This window comes from Ambystoma mexicanum, chromosome 1p (assembly GCF_040938575.1).
Source record: "Ambystoma mexicanum isolate Mex_15411 chromosome 1p, UKY_AmexF1_1, whole genome shotgun sequence".
NCBI classification, from domain to species: Eukaryota; Metazoa; Chordata; class Amphibia; order Caudata; family Ambystomatidae; genus Ambystoma; species Ambystoma mexicanum.
In genome coordinates this window covers 66,877,876-66,891,335 of record NC_090921.1, presented here as the reverse complement: position 1 = coordinate 66,891,335, position 13,460 = coordinate 66,877,876, and the positions used below count along the sequence as shown (strand labels likewise).

At 42.5% G+C, this 13,460-nt stretch overlaps 1 protein-coding gene across 1 annotated transcript; it reads right to left on the bottom strand.

The window, feature by feature from the left end:
- Positions 1-269: 269 nt before the first annotated feature.
- Positions 270-12,724, bottom strand: LOC138448010 (olfactory receptor 6B2-like). Its single transcript, XM_069604554.1, has 2 exons — positions 12,428-12,724; positions 270-1,226 (listed from the first exon to the last, which is right to left on the bottom strand). The coding sequence occupies exons 1-2, from the start codon at positions 12,722-12,724 to the stop codon at positions 270-272; spliced, it is 1,254 nt and encodes a 417-aa protein (XP_069460655.1).
- Positions 12,725-13,460: the final 736 nt, after the last annotated feature.

Here is a 13,460-nt window from a genome sequence, read left to right as displayed (position 1 = left end):
TAATGTCAGTGTAAATATTGTTTCACATGGATAGTGTTGAAATTGCATCTATTTTCTTTTGTGTGAGTGTGCAGTAACCAGTGAGGATTGGACATTAAATTGCACATGGAAAGGGGTATCCCACACCGTGCACTCGCTAACTCTCCACACTCACTCTCACTTTGGTACTCTTGATATTATGTCTCTTTGCTTTAAACTGATCACATACTCTTCTCAAACAGAGTACAGGGATTTAAGAGAAAAGTATGTAATCTTCAAAATCTTCATCTTCAAAGAAAAGACATTTCACGTAAAGCCTTTCTCCAGGCATCCTTGATTTCCGTGTTTCTCAGAGCGTATATGAAGGGGTTGAGCAGTGGTGTTGCCACAGTGTAGAGCAGGGATAAGAATGTACTTAGGTTACGGGAGCTCGCTGTTGTTGGTGTTGCATATATCGCAATGAGAGGCCCAAAGTATGTACTGACCACTGCAAGGTGGGAGCTGCAGGTGGAGAAAGCCTTGTGTCTCCCAGCGGCTGAAGGTATTTTGAGAATAGCTGACATGATGGAAACATATGATAGAATGATTAATAGAAAAGGTATTGACAAAATGACAAAGGACATAATGAAAACATAGACTTCTATGTAGGATGTTTCTGAGCAGGCAGCATTAAGGACGGGTGCAATCTCACAGAAGAAATGGTCGATCTGGTTTCCACTTAAAAATTGTAATCTGGATAGCAAGATGACGGTAATAAATGGAGGAGTGAAGCCACCTACACAGGCACCTGCCACAAACGTCAGGCATAATTGATGTTCCATTAGAGTTGCGTAATGTAATGGAAAACATATGGCGATATATCTGTCATAAGCCATCACTGTCAAAAGGAAGCACTCGCTGGTGAGCAAGGAATTAAAGAAATACGTCTGCATGAGGCAACCAGCAAAGGAGATGGTACTACCTTCTGTGAGCAAGCCAGAGAGCATGCTGGGAGCAGAGCTGGTGGAGTACCAGATTTCCAGGAAGGAGAAGCTGCCCAGGAAAAGGAACATTGGAGAATGAAGTTGAACACTAGTGGAAACTGTAACGACAATAAGGATATTACCAGTCAGAGTTAGCAAATAGATTAATAGAAAGATCAAGAAGAGGTATGGCTTCAACTCTGGAAGAATATGTAGACCCAGAAGAAGAAATTCACTAACTTTTGTTACATTATTTGAACATTCTGTAGATGCCATTGTTGTCTTCTGTGAATAAAAGAATAAGACAAATATTAGTTTTTCTTTTCTTGTCGAGGGGCTGTGTACACAGTGTAGAGATTCAGCTTGGAAATCCTTACATCACACACAGAGTCACACACACAGTGATTAAAACGCGTGAGAACTTAACCCTAATGCACAGTCCCCAAATCACCATAGCAAAGATCTCTACTTGGAGAGTAAATGAAGGCTGCCACTCCCTCCCTCCTCCAATCATAAACCCTCCATCGTATTTAGATCTGAAGCATTCCCTAGCTCCCTTTCAAAGGCAACATTTTACTATTGTGTTCCAAAATGTCAAACAAGGTACAGACTATTATGCCTGCTAATTTGTCACACTTGTGTGTTGATGGTTTTGGGATCCATTTGTCTATTGTGATATATAGTGGGGATTATGATCATTTCAAGTATTTCCTTGATTGTTAAAATGGTCATCATGATTTTATATCAAATGGCAGTGGTTCTGTAACTGTCAGAATAGGATTTCTGCAAATAATTTGACGGATCAAGCGCTTGTTTTGTTAATGCCTCTTATGAATCCTATTTCAGACACCCAATCGAATTTTGTGGCACCTTTTGGATATATATTTCAACTGCAATGTCAGCAGTTATTTTATTTATTTTTTATTTTTTTATTTAGTGAATTTTGTTTATTACAAACTTTTTTCATTGTTGAAAATATCATCATCAGAAATAAATCAAAAATAAAAATAAATAAACAGAATAGCAGAGATTGAAAAGAGGGTCCAAGAATATGCAGGAACCTACAGAAGAAGGAAAAACCGAAGGAAAAGGAAGGGACAGAGCAGAAAAGTTTAGATATGAATTGTCTGTGGACGGACACTCAGGAAAGGAAAAAATAAGGACATTATTTTTCATTGAACACTAGTGGGCCATTGGATTCGAAAGTTCAAGCCAAAATTGAAGGACTGCAGAAATCACTGTCTTTTCTTCACCTAACAATATAGAGTTCACGCGTTATTCTGGAGTAAGCAAAATGGTAGCTCAAGAAAGACGGGCAGTGTATTTGTGTCTCAATTCGGCCAGGGCTTCGCATTGCATCACTATATGAGGTAGTGTTTCTACATGTTGCATATCATGGCATAAGCGACAGGTGTTAGGTAACTCTCCCAATTGTTTCATGTGGCCCACAAGTTCACGTGCAGGGAGTAGGTTCAGCCTGAATCACAAAAAGAGATCCCAAAGCTTTGGGTAAGGAAAAAAATTGAAGATACGAGGGCAAGTCATTTAATTTTTGGTATTCAAATGGACACTTGATAGACAACCGGTAGGAGGATTTCAGATTCTGAGTCTATATCCAATCTTCATTTCGGATTTTTCTTTTTATTGCCAAGGGGTTTTGTATAAGTGTGCCCAATGAGGTATCCAATATATGAATCCATTCTACACATCTGGTCTTCCATTTGTTTAACATGGAGTTGTTTGAGATTGATGGGTTTGTTGTCAAGATTTAAATGGCAGGGATATCGTCATCAGCTATGGTTTAAGATAGAGGTCTAGAGATTTCCATAGGACTAAAAACTGAATGGATTGTAGAGCTATTTCATAAAATATTCTATGTATTGGGAAGGAATTAGGTAGTGCCAGCACTTTCTGCCAAAAGTGTCCTTCCAGTTTGTCCAAGATGTGATAGGGTAGGTTCAGAATGGACTAGGCTCCATAGCTAAGAATGGTGATCAGATGCTGCCGATAAAAAGTTTGTAACGGGCCCATGGAGAATTTGACAAATGTTGTATCTAACATCAACCCCCTGTCGGGCTAACAACAGCGTTAGTGCTCTCAGAATGTCCTTCCAGCCTTGTTTTCAAATGCTGGAGTTAAGACGTATTCCCAGGTATTTATAGGATTTCACCTGGGTAAATCGGCTCAAATGCAGAAACACTGCAAGCGGCTTCCGTTTATGTCCCTTCATCGCTGCAAACGTCATGACCTGCGACTTTTCGGTGTTGATCATCAAGTTGTTGGTTTCGACATATGCAGCAAGGTTATTTAGCCATTTCTGCAGCCCTGTCTGGGTTTTATCCAATAGGACAAAATCGTCTGTATAGATGAGCCATGGTACTGGGGTAGAGTTCAACAAGGGAAAGCAGACACTTCCTTTTGTGAGGCTGCAATGTCTGATATATATGAAGTAAATAGGGTTGCAACGAGAGGGCTGCCCTGTTTCAATCCTCTCGCTGTTTCAATCCTCCTTGTTGCCAATCCGTCAGCCGATAGACACACTTTCACTGACGTATTGGAGTAGAGAGCTTCAATCACTACCAATGTATCTGCAGACAATCCCATTGCTTTAGTTTACCCCATAGGATGTCTTGGTCTACTGAGTTGAGGGCCTGCTTTAGATCTATAAAGATCACATGAAGGTTGGTCTTTGCATTGATGGTTTCAAGCATGAGAAGATTGCTGATCAGCAAGTTGACGTTCGTGCCCACCCCCTTAACAAAACCTGTTTGTTGCGGATCCCCTCTCTGCGACAAATGCATCCAGATGGTTAAATTTTTAACTAGCATTGCTGCAAAAAGCTTCCCCAGCAGATCTAGTAGGGCAATGGGTCTGTAATTTGATGTTAATGATCTCACACCTTGTTTATATATGGGGACTAGGATCGCCATTTTCCAGGTGTCAGGCACTTGTTTTCAGTCACAGATCATCTGGAAAATGGCCTGGCAGGAATCAGCCCATGCTTCAAGTGCATGTCAACCGTTTAACTGTTTTATCTGGGTGACGATCGTATCTCTGTCCCACTTTAGATCCCAAATTTGTGATTTGCGGGCTGTTTCAGAGGGGTCAGTTGTTTTTGTTTGTCGCAATAGTTAGATGACTTGGTTTCCTGCTAGGTGGTTTTGCAAAAAGAGTCAAGAAATGCAACTCCCACGCTGATTCAGAAACCTATGAGATTAGCAACGTTGCCTGGTTTGATTTCCCACTTAGCAAAGATCATAGAGACGAAGATGTGTGATTCTCAAGTGCTCAGAGCAATTCTTCTGCATTGTGTTGATAATGGGCTGCTTTGGACATCAATATTCTGTTTTTATATTTTTGTTTGATCGTTTTTCCGTTCAATCTCATGCTGGTCTAAAGTAGCATTTCTTTTAGTTCCTTACGTTTCCGTTTTCTCTTTGCAACAAGATTGTGATGGTATACATGATTAAAATTGGCGTCATCGTTGACGGTTTCTTCATCACACGTCTAAAGGGAATGAGAGTCCAATCATAGTTCGGTTTGCTGGGCTACTTCATAGGCTTTGGAGAAATGTTGTTGAGATGGCTTGCACATCTTGTGCATTAATCCGCAGTCTGGTACAGCCGTTATCAATTTTTAGGGGTAGTAAATTAATCTGCGGTCTTCTCTCTTGAGACGAAGATGTGTGATTCTCAAGAGCTTGGAGCAATTCTTCGGCATTGAGTTGATAATGTGCTGCTTTGGACATCAATATTCCGTTTTTATATTTTTGTTTGATCTTTTTTCCGTTTAATCTCACGCTGGTCTAAAGTAGTATTTCTTTTAGTTCCTTACGTTTCGGTTTTCTCTTTGCAACAAGATTATGATGGGATACATGATCAAAATTGGCGTCCATCATTGACGGTTTCTTCATCACACGTCTAAAGGGAATGAGAGTCCAATCATAGTTTGGTTTGCTGGGCTACTTCCTAGGCTTTGGAGAAATGTTGTTGAGATGGCTTGCACATCTTGTGCATTAATCCGCAGTCTGGTACAGCCGTTATCAATTTTTAGGGGTAGTAAAATAATCTGCGGTCTTCTCTCTTGAGAAGTGACCCAGGACAGTGTTAAGATCTTGTGATCACTTTTCCTGATATTAGTAATAAGGAGTGATTCTAAGTCATGTAGTAGCGAATCCGAGCTAAATATGTAGTCGAGGAAAGCTAGAGACATTCCTTTGTGCCAGGTCGGGGCAGGTGGGATATCGCCCTTCAGCTGTCCATTGATTAAATTAATAGAGCACACTTTCTAGTCTTTTAACCATACGATCAACCTTCAAGGGAAGGTCTCTTTCTGCCACCAGCACTCCAGGCACTGCACACAGAATAAATTTGAGTGGACTGTAATGATTCACCAGGTCATCAATTGCTTTGTTGATTGTATCGATAAAGATGCTATCATTCACTGCAGCTGGATACCAGTAAATGTTACAGATAGCGATATGTTCCGGTGGGGTATCTTGAGGTGGCTGGGTTTTGATCACGGTAATCTGGATAAATGGGTTAAGCATGATATTTTCTTCGATTTCAATATTGCTTCTGATTTAATATCGGCAGTTATATAGCTGGGTGCCTTAGATGTACTCAGTTACATTACATATTTCATGCAGCGGACTTCAGAAACTTAGTGGCTAGTTTGTGTTTACGAGATCACTCATGATACAACTTAATCTGTCCTGAGTCCTTTGCTCAAATCAGGTATAGAGTTTGGTGTTTCATTGAGGGAAATAAAGGCGGTTTAGGTTTGAGCTTCCGCCCTCTGACCTCTGGCCTCTGGCACTAATGTGGAATTAAGGAAGCATTGACTTTGATTTTTAGTCCGTCAGATGTTGCAGCTTTAGATTAACCTGAGCCATTTGAATGCTCTTCTCATTTGGACCTTCAGGTTGCTTATCATCTACTGCACAGTTTGGAGAAAGATGACGGGAAGATTGCTTTTTGAACACCCTTTGGCACTATGAGTGTTACAGTGTAGAGTTCTGTGAGATATGTAATGCTCCTTCGAGGTTGCAATGTTACCTGCACATAATTTCTCTCATATTTTTCTCAGAAACTATTAACATTTGTTGGCGCCAGAGAAATATGCCTGCTTTAACATATGGTATTTCAATGTTGGGCACTATCTCTGACAAACTAGTGTTCTTATATGGGGAATATAATTCAATTCAGTCTTTTGTGATGTTGGATGTGTTGCAAATAATTGTAAAGGCTTGGGTGTCTTAGGATTTCTGTTGCTTTTGGACTATTGGGACAGTGAAACCTGACTCACTCAAAGAATTCAAGGAATCAGGTTCACCTCCACAACACCCTAATTCAATGTGTTCATTATGGGACGGATTTCAATTACTTTATTGAGTCTGGCAGGCAACAATCAAAGGTCTTGCAATTCCACAGTTCAATTTGAGATGTCTAAACTTTCAAGAGATCCCAAATTGCAAAATAAAATCCTATTAAGATGCTGCGACTTAGTGTTTCAATTTTAATTATACAAAGCACATACATCTTGTATGATATTCCCTTTTTTAGTGGGATAGCATTTATGATATGATATGATATGGCATTTGTAACACACCTGTACAAAAATGTTTCTTGGTGCCACAAGACAAGGGAGGGAAGACATAGGGAGGGCAAGACAAACGCTCCTACTAGGGCTTGTATCATTCGGACTGTGCAAGTGGGACAAAAGAAGGAGAGGGGGAAGTGCAAGGGAGAGGGAAGGGAGGAGTGCGACCAGGACAGCATGGCTCTGAGTAAGTGCAGCCAGGGTAACGTGGCTCTGGGTAAATGCAGGGAGGCAGGGGAGCTGTAGAGGTCACAGTAACACCCCTTAAGTGTGTGGTAGGCCAGGAGGCAGTGCAAAGGAAGACGGGTCCTGGAAGGGCCTGGCACCCAGTGAGACTCTGAGGGAACCAAGCAAACAACTCAGTGCAGCAGACAGGTAAGTTAGCAAGGGCGTGAGAGAGAGAAGACAGAGGGGAAAAGAAGGGTCTTGAGCTGCTTCCAGAACTCCAGGAGGTCTGGCTCAAGTCTGAGAGGGGCAGGGAGATCTACAACCCACTCTCTGCCTAAAGAAGCGTCTGACCCTCAGAGAGCTGGTGGTAGGGGAGCAAAGGGCTCTAGAAGGAAGGTATTTTGGAAGAGCGAGTTGTATGTAATGTAGGAACCGGCCCCAGAAAGCCTTGTGGATGATGCAGAGAGTCTTGGACTTGATCCTTGCAGCCACCTGGAGCCAGTGGAGAGATTTCAGGGCTGGATAGATATGGTCCCTGGGTTTGTGGCCAAGAATAAGTCTTTCAGTCATGTTCTGGATTAGTTGAGTAGAGGTAGGCAGATTGAGAAAGAGGCTGTTTCAGCAGTCCAGCCTGGAGAGGACTCTGGAGACAGTCATGTTCTGGGGGAAAATGAGAATAGGTAGAATACATCTGAGGAGGTGCAGCTGGAAGTGGGCCATTTTGGCAAGGTCCGTGATTTGAGGAGAGGAGAAAGTGGAGTCGAAGATGACGTCAATGTTTTTTGCCTCATAGAACAGCGGGAGCAGGGGTCCCAATGAGAAGGATCTCCATTTTACTGACATTAAGGCAAAGATCGTTGGAGGTGCACCAATCCTGAATTATGAATATACAATCAGGAATGAGCGAGGGAGGAGAAGAGGCTGAGGGAAGCCTGAAAAAAAGCAGAGTGTCATATGCATAACACTGAAAGCTCGAAGAAAAGCTTGAGATCAGGTGTGCCAACAGGGCCAGATAAACATTGAAGAGCTAAGGGGCGAGGATAGAGCCTTGGGGGACACCACATGTGGAAAGAGAGGTGGTGGAGAGAAAGGACCCAAGTTGGACCTGGGAGGGACAATCCAGGAGGAAGGAGGTCAGTCACGCTACGGCCAGATCCGTGATGCCCAGGTTGACACAGAGTCTGCTGATCAGGGTGGTATGATTCACCATGTCAAAAGCAGTGGAAAGGTCAAGGAAAGAAGGAGATTTGAAGTTGAGGTTAAAGAGCAGATCTTCAAGAGTGTTCGGGAGAGCTGTTTCCGTGCCTCTGGCTGTTCTGAAGCCAGAATGATGGTCATGGAGGCAGCCAACAGATTCAGTGTGGAAGGTAAGCTGGGAGATGGCCAGCTTTTCCAGGAGATTGCCCAGGAAAGGAGTGATAGAAATTGGGCGATAGTTTGCTGGACATATAGGATTGGCAGAAGAATTTTTCAGGAGGGGCTGCAAAAGGGAGTGCTTGAAGTGAGAGGGGAGAGCTCCAGTGGTGAAAGAGTGATTGCAGAAATCAGACAAGGCTGGAGCAAGGGTGGCAATGTGGTCCTTGATGGTTCTAAAGGAACAGAAGACCTGTTTGGATGACACTTTCATAGATCCCGTGTTTGTCAGAGCAAAACACAAAAAAGTGGTAGTGAAGTGAGAGACCAGAGTCACATAGAGGGCCTGGAAGGGTAAAGGAGAGGTTGAGACTGCAGTAGGATTGGCCAGCTCCTTCCAGATTTTAAAGAGTTTGGCTATGTTGTTATAGGCCGCCGTGACACAGGCTTGGATATGGACCATCGTCTCGGAGAGGACAGAGAGTCTGTATTGCCTCTGGAGCGGGTGGCTGGCCAGTTTGTCAGAGGATGCACCCAAAGCCCTCCACTTCCTCTCAGCCATCCTGCACTTGTGTATTTGAGCGGCAAGGTAAGAGTAATTCCAAGAGTTGCACTTGGAGGTAGGTTTCAGACAGATTCTCATGACAGGGTGAAGGATGTCCGGAGTGTTGGAGATAGAAAGATGCATGATATAGAGGGCTTTGTCAGGGTGTGAATCAGCTGCGGGTGTAGGAGGAGCAGAGAAAGAGGCACAGGCGTCCACTGACACCCACTTCATGGGTCGAATGACAGAAAAGGAAGGTGGCAGTGCTGGGGAAGGCTTTGCTTGAGGGATAAGAAGTTTCCGGTGAGAGGAGAGCAGAAAGTGGTCAGTCCAAGAGAGAGGAGTGGTGAGTGGGTTAGATAGGGTATGTCTGAGGAGATGAGAACATCCAAGATGTGTCCAGCAGAGGGCAGAATGGAATGGGAGAGAGTGTCGCAAAGGTTTCAGAAGAGCCTGAAGGAGGGATTAGAAGCATCCAGGTGGATGTTGAGGGCTCCAAAGAGGAGAAGTTCTTGCTACAAATGCAAATGTTCGAGAATTAACATTCTTATTTTACATGTGTAATATGTATTTTATTCACAGCATGTGGAATAAATTTGAATGTAAAAAGTGCTTCTTTCCCTATCATCAGTACATTTGCCCAGTGCACTGTTATCTTGTATATACTATTATGGGAAATACATCACTGTGATATAATTATAAATTAAGGCTGACAGGTTTTAATTGCACCTGAAATTAATGTGTGTATTTAACAAATTAGGAATTAGGCATATTGAAGTGTTAGATGGCTAATAGTAGTGTCCTCATTTTGGCTTTGCTCACACTGGGTCTTGTCTGTGCTTCAGTGAATATAATACAAAGTAATTGCAGTTCAACATGCATGAGAAAAACAAGAAATGGGGGAGGCCCCATGGGATTATGAGCTGGCCATCTGCAGACTTATTTATCAGCAATCAACGGAAAAAAATAAAGGAAATCTAAAGGATCATATACTCAAGACTTTGAAAAGTATTACATGGCCTGCGATAGCAGCGCTGTAATTATGGTTGAGTTCCTCAACTCATAGGAAGAGCGCTTGCTGTGCATCTTATAACTTCGCTCCACCTGGATGAATCATTATCAAACTTTGAAAAAACTGTATATGACCTCATCTGAATTATTTGAGGTAGTGTGGGTTTTGGGGGGCCCAGGAGCAAAGTTATGGGTCCCCAAAGATGCAATGGAAAACAAATTTTGCTCACGCCTACAGCCCAAACCATTGATTGGATTGTCACCAAATTTGAGGCAGGAGCATCAGCTTTGTTCCGGAAAGGCGTGCTTTTGCAAATTTGGTGTAAATCCGTCCAGTAGTTCGGTCCGTGGACGGGCACCCGATTGGCCTAGAGGGTGACATGATGTCTGCGGACATCGGACTTGCCCACTGATTGGATGCCGAAAAGCGTGAAGTGCAGCAGAATTTTGGAAACGCCTACCATGTTGGATTCGCAGAGAGCGGCCGGTGTACATATTAAAAAAAACACAAAATTGCACTTGCCAAACTTATCAAAAATTCTCTGGGTAGGTGAGGGGTGATGAGGATGGGGTGTTATATGGCTCTAAGAAGCCAAAACATTTTTTTTTCTTCCCCCGAAGTACGCAAACTCCGGATGTTCGGGGGGCAGTCCTGTGATGGTTGCGAACACTTCAGATGTTCAGGGACATCTATGCCTATTTCTGCATTACAGAGTTGGTGAAAAGTAGTTTTTGGATGACTTGTAACTTTTGCGCCACTCAATGAAACTGCATAAAATTATGGAATTCTATTCTAGACCTTATTCTGAATGTTTTCGCACAGTTTGGTGGGATTCTGTCAAGAGGTGGCAAAATTAGAGAGGGGTCCCAAAATATTATAAAGGCTTATAAATGTGGTGCCATTCGATGAATCTTCACAAAAGTTTGCAAAAACATTTTAGATATAAATGTTTTTGCAAAGTTCAGTGGGATTTCGTCAAGAGTTGGCTAAATTAGAGGAGGGTCCGAACATTTTTAAATGGCTTTTAACTTTGTTGCTGTTTGACAAATGTGGACAAAGGTTTCCAGAAAGATTATAGACCCAACCTTGAATGTTTGTGTAAAGTCTCTATGGATTTTGTCAAGTCGGGGCTATTGTATGCACATGGGCGGGTTTCCAGCAAACTTATGTAAGGACCATTGGCAAGGACCTTAAAGCATGGTTTTGCAAATGTGCATTTGTTTTTTTTGTTAACAAGTGTCATAATGTAGGTACAAAAAATAGTGATATACTTTTGGTGACTGCGGTGTAGCCTGTCGCCATGGGCAGAGGCCAGATTGTCCGTGTCATGGCATAAGGTCATGACTTGGTCCATCTGGCTACTGGCCATTACCATGAGGGACAACAAATGGGGTTAAAGTGGCCATGTCCACCTGAGAAAGGCTATGTGGTAAAGTTATTCAAAAGTGGGATAGGTTTGAAAAGGAAACAAAATTGCACTAGTGGTTATATGATTCTCTCTCCACCTTCTGCAGGCTCTGCCTCCCCTTTTTATGGTGGTCATCTTGGAAAAGGATTTTCCATCCTACATCAGGACGCCACAGGCATCCTGTTGTAGGAAGAAAAATCCTTTTTTTTAGCACCCAGGGTTCCCCCATGGTGCTACTGGCCTTTGTCCCCCATTGCAGGGGCTGGAACGGGGGGATAACAATCCAGAGCCCTCATTACCCACCCTCGCTTCGCTTGGGCCAATAACTTGGACTGCCCGGCCATTATCCCCCATTCCAGTCCCTAGAACAGGGGATGAACGTCATATTATTTCCATTACAATAACACAAAATGGAAATGTTGGAAAATCTTATTGAGTCTATATACTTTTCTGAGAAATGTAGTTCTATTTTTTAACTGGGAAAGGTGGTTCCTAAAGGAACCTTCCTTTTGTTGTTGTTTGATGTATTTGTTTGTTTGTTTGTTTGTTTATTTGGTAATGCGCTCCAAACCCGTGGGTAGGTGGGCGCAGCAGTTACAAGGATACTTAAAGCTTAGTTACAGAATACAGATAGTTACATATAACATATAGACATATAACATATTTACAGTTTGGTTGGGTGTGTGCCATATACATGGATTACACCATGTGTGCAATACATGATTGATGCATGCTAGGCAAATAGGAGCAGCTATATATACATATGTACAGATACAGGTTATACAGGGATCAAAGGTTCAATTGATGTTAATTGTCATTGGTTCGGAAGCAGGTCAGCAGAGTATGGTTGTTTCATTCTGATGTGAATAAGCAACACATTCCAGTAGAGTGCAGCTTTGACAGGGAAGCTAGATCCACCTGCTTTGGACAGTCTGAATCTAGGAGTTTCTAGGCAGAGGTGGTTGGAGGTTCTGGTTTGGTAGGTAGGGATTCTTCTGGTCAATCTGGCAGAGAGATAAGGGGGAGCAGCATTATTAAGACATTTGAAGGAGAGGGAAGCCATTTTGAGAAGTATCCTGTCGCTAACTTTTAACCAGTGCTGGTCTCTACTATGGTTAGAGATATGTTCACGACGGGGTATATCCAAGGCTGCTCTCAACACATTATTTTGTAATATTTGAATTTTATTGATGATACCTTTGTTAGCGCCGGCATATAAAGTATTGCAATAGTCCAGTTTGGACATTATTAATGCATTAGCAAGTGTAATGCAGCTAGATTTAGATAGAAAGGGTCTACAGGCTACAATTTTTTGCAAGTATAGACTGTAGATGAGGCCATGGAGCTACTTATTTTTTTAGTGCAAGTGCGGAGTCCAGGTAGAAACCTAATGTTTTTACGTGAGTGACTACTTTAATTACATTGCCATCGATGGTAAAAGTGGCATAGTTGGGACTTTGATTTTTTAGGTTGGAGTCAGAACCTAGGATCAGAATCTCGGTTTTGTCATCATTCAGGCAGAGTCCATGTGAGGCCATCCATGCCTGAATGATGAGGTATATCCTGTTTACCAAGCCTGTATCTTCGACAAAGTTGCCCGATAGGGGAATAAGGAGCTGAGTGTCGTCAGCATTAGTATATGTAACGCCCAGACGGTCAAGTTTGTCGAACAGAGGCTTAGTAAAGATGTTATACATTGTTGGTGAGACACATGAACCTTGTGGGACACCACAGGTGATTTGGGTTGGGTCTGCTGAGGCTGATGGGGAGAACACTCTCATTGTATGGTTAGCAAGGAAGGATTGAACCCAGGCTATGGCTTCACTTAAGAAGTGTGCAGCTGATGCTACATGTTCGCATAATACTGCTTGATCCACCAGATCAAAAACTGCTGAGAGGTCGAGGAGGAGTAACATAGCTGTTTTCCCTTTGTCCTTCAGCTCGTCGATTTGTGTTTTTAAACCAATTATTGCCATTTTAGTTCCGTGTTGTGGTCTGAATCCAGATTGGCGTGATCCTAATAGGTGGTTTTCCTCCAAGTAGGTTTGAATTTGGAGGTAGGCTACTCTGTCAATGATTTTGAAGAGGAAGGGAACCATTGTTATAGGGCTATAGTTGGTGGCAATAGACGGGTCAAGTGTTTGTTTTTTAAGAAGTGGTAATAACCACGATTCTTTGAGGTTAGTTGGGACTGTGCTTGAGTTAAAGGAGGCGTTAATTAGCTCGTAAATGAAAGGTGCTAGCTCTCTGGCTGAATCCTTAATGATTTGGGCCGGGCAGCTGTCACCCTGGCAATTAGAGGGTTTCAAGGAGAGTATGACCTTTTCAGTGTCAAATATGGCAACAAATCTGCTTTTTAAATAAGCACATAACTCTTAAAATGTATTTATTTCCACAGGTAAAACAAATAACGTTTGCAATAAAATTGATCTG

Coding starts and splice junctions, on each gene's coding strand:
- LOC138448010 (XM_069604554.1), bottom strand. CDS start 12,724: ATGTATAACATCTTTACTAAGCCTCTGTTCGACAAACTTGACCGTCTG. Junction 1,227..12,427: donor TAATTAAAGTAGTCACTCAC/GTAAAAACATTA, acceptor TTTTATTCACAG/AAGACAACAATGGCATCTAC.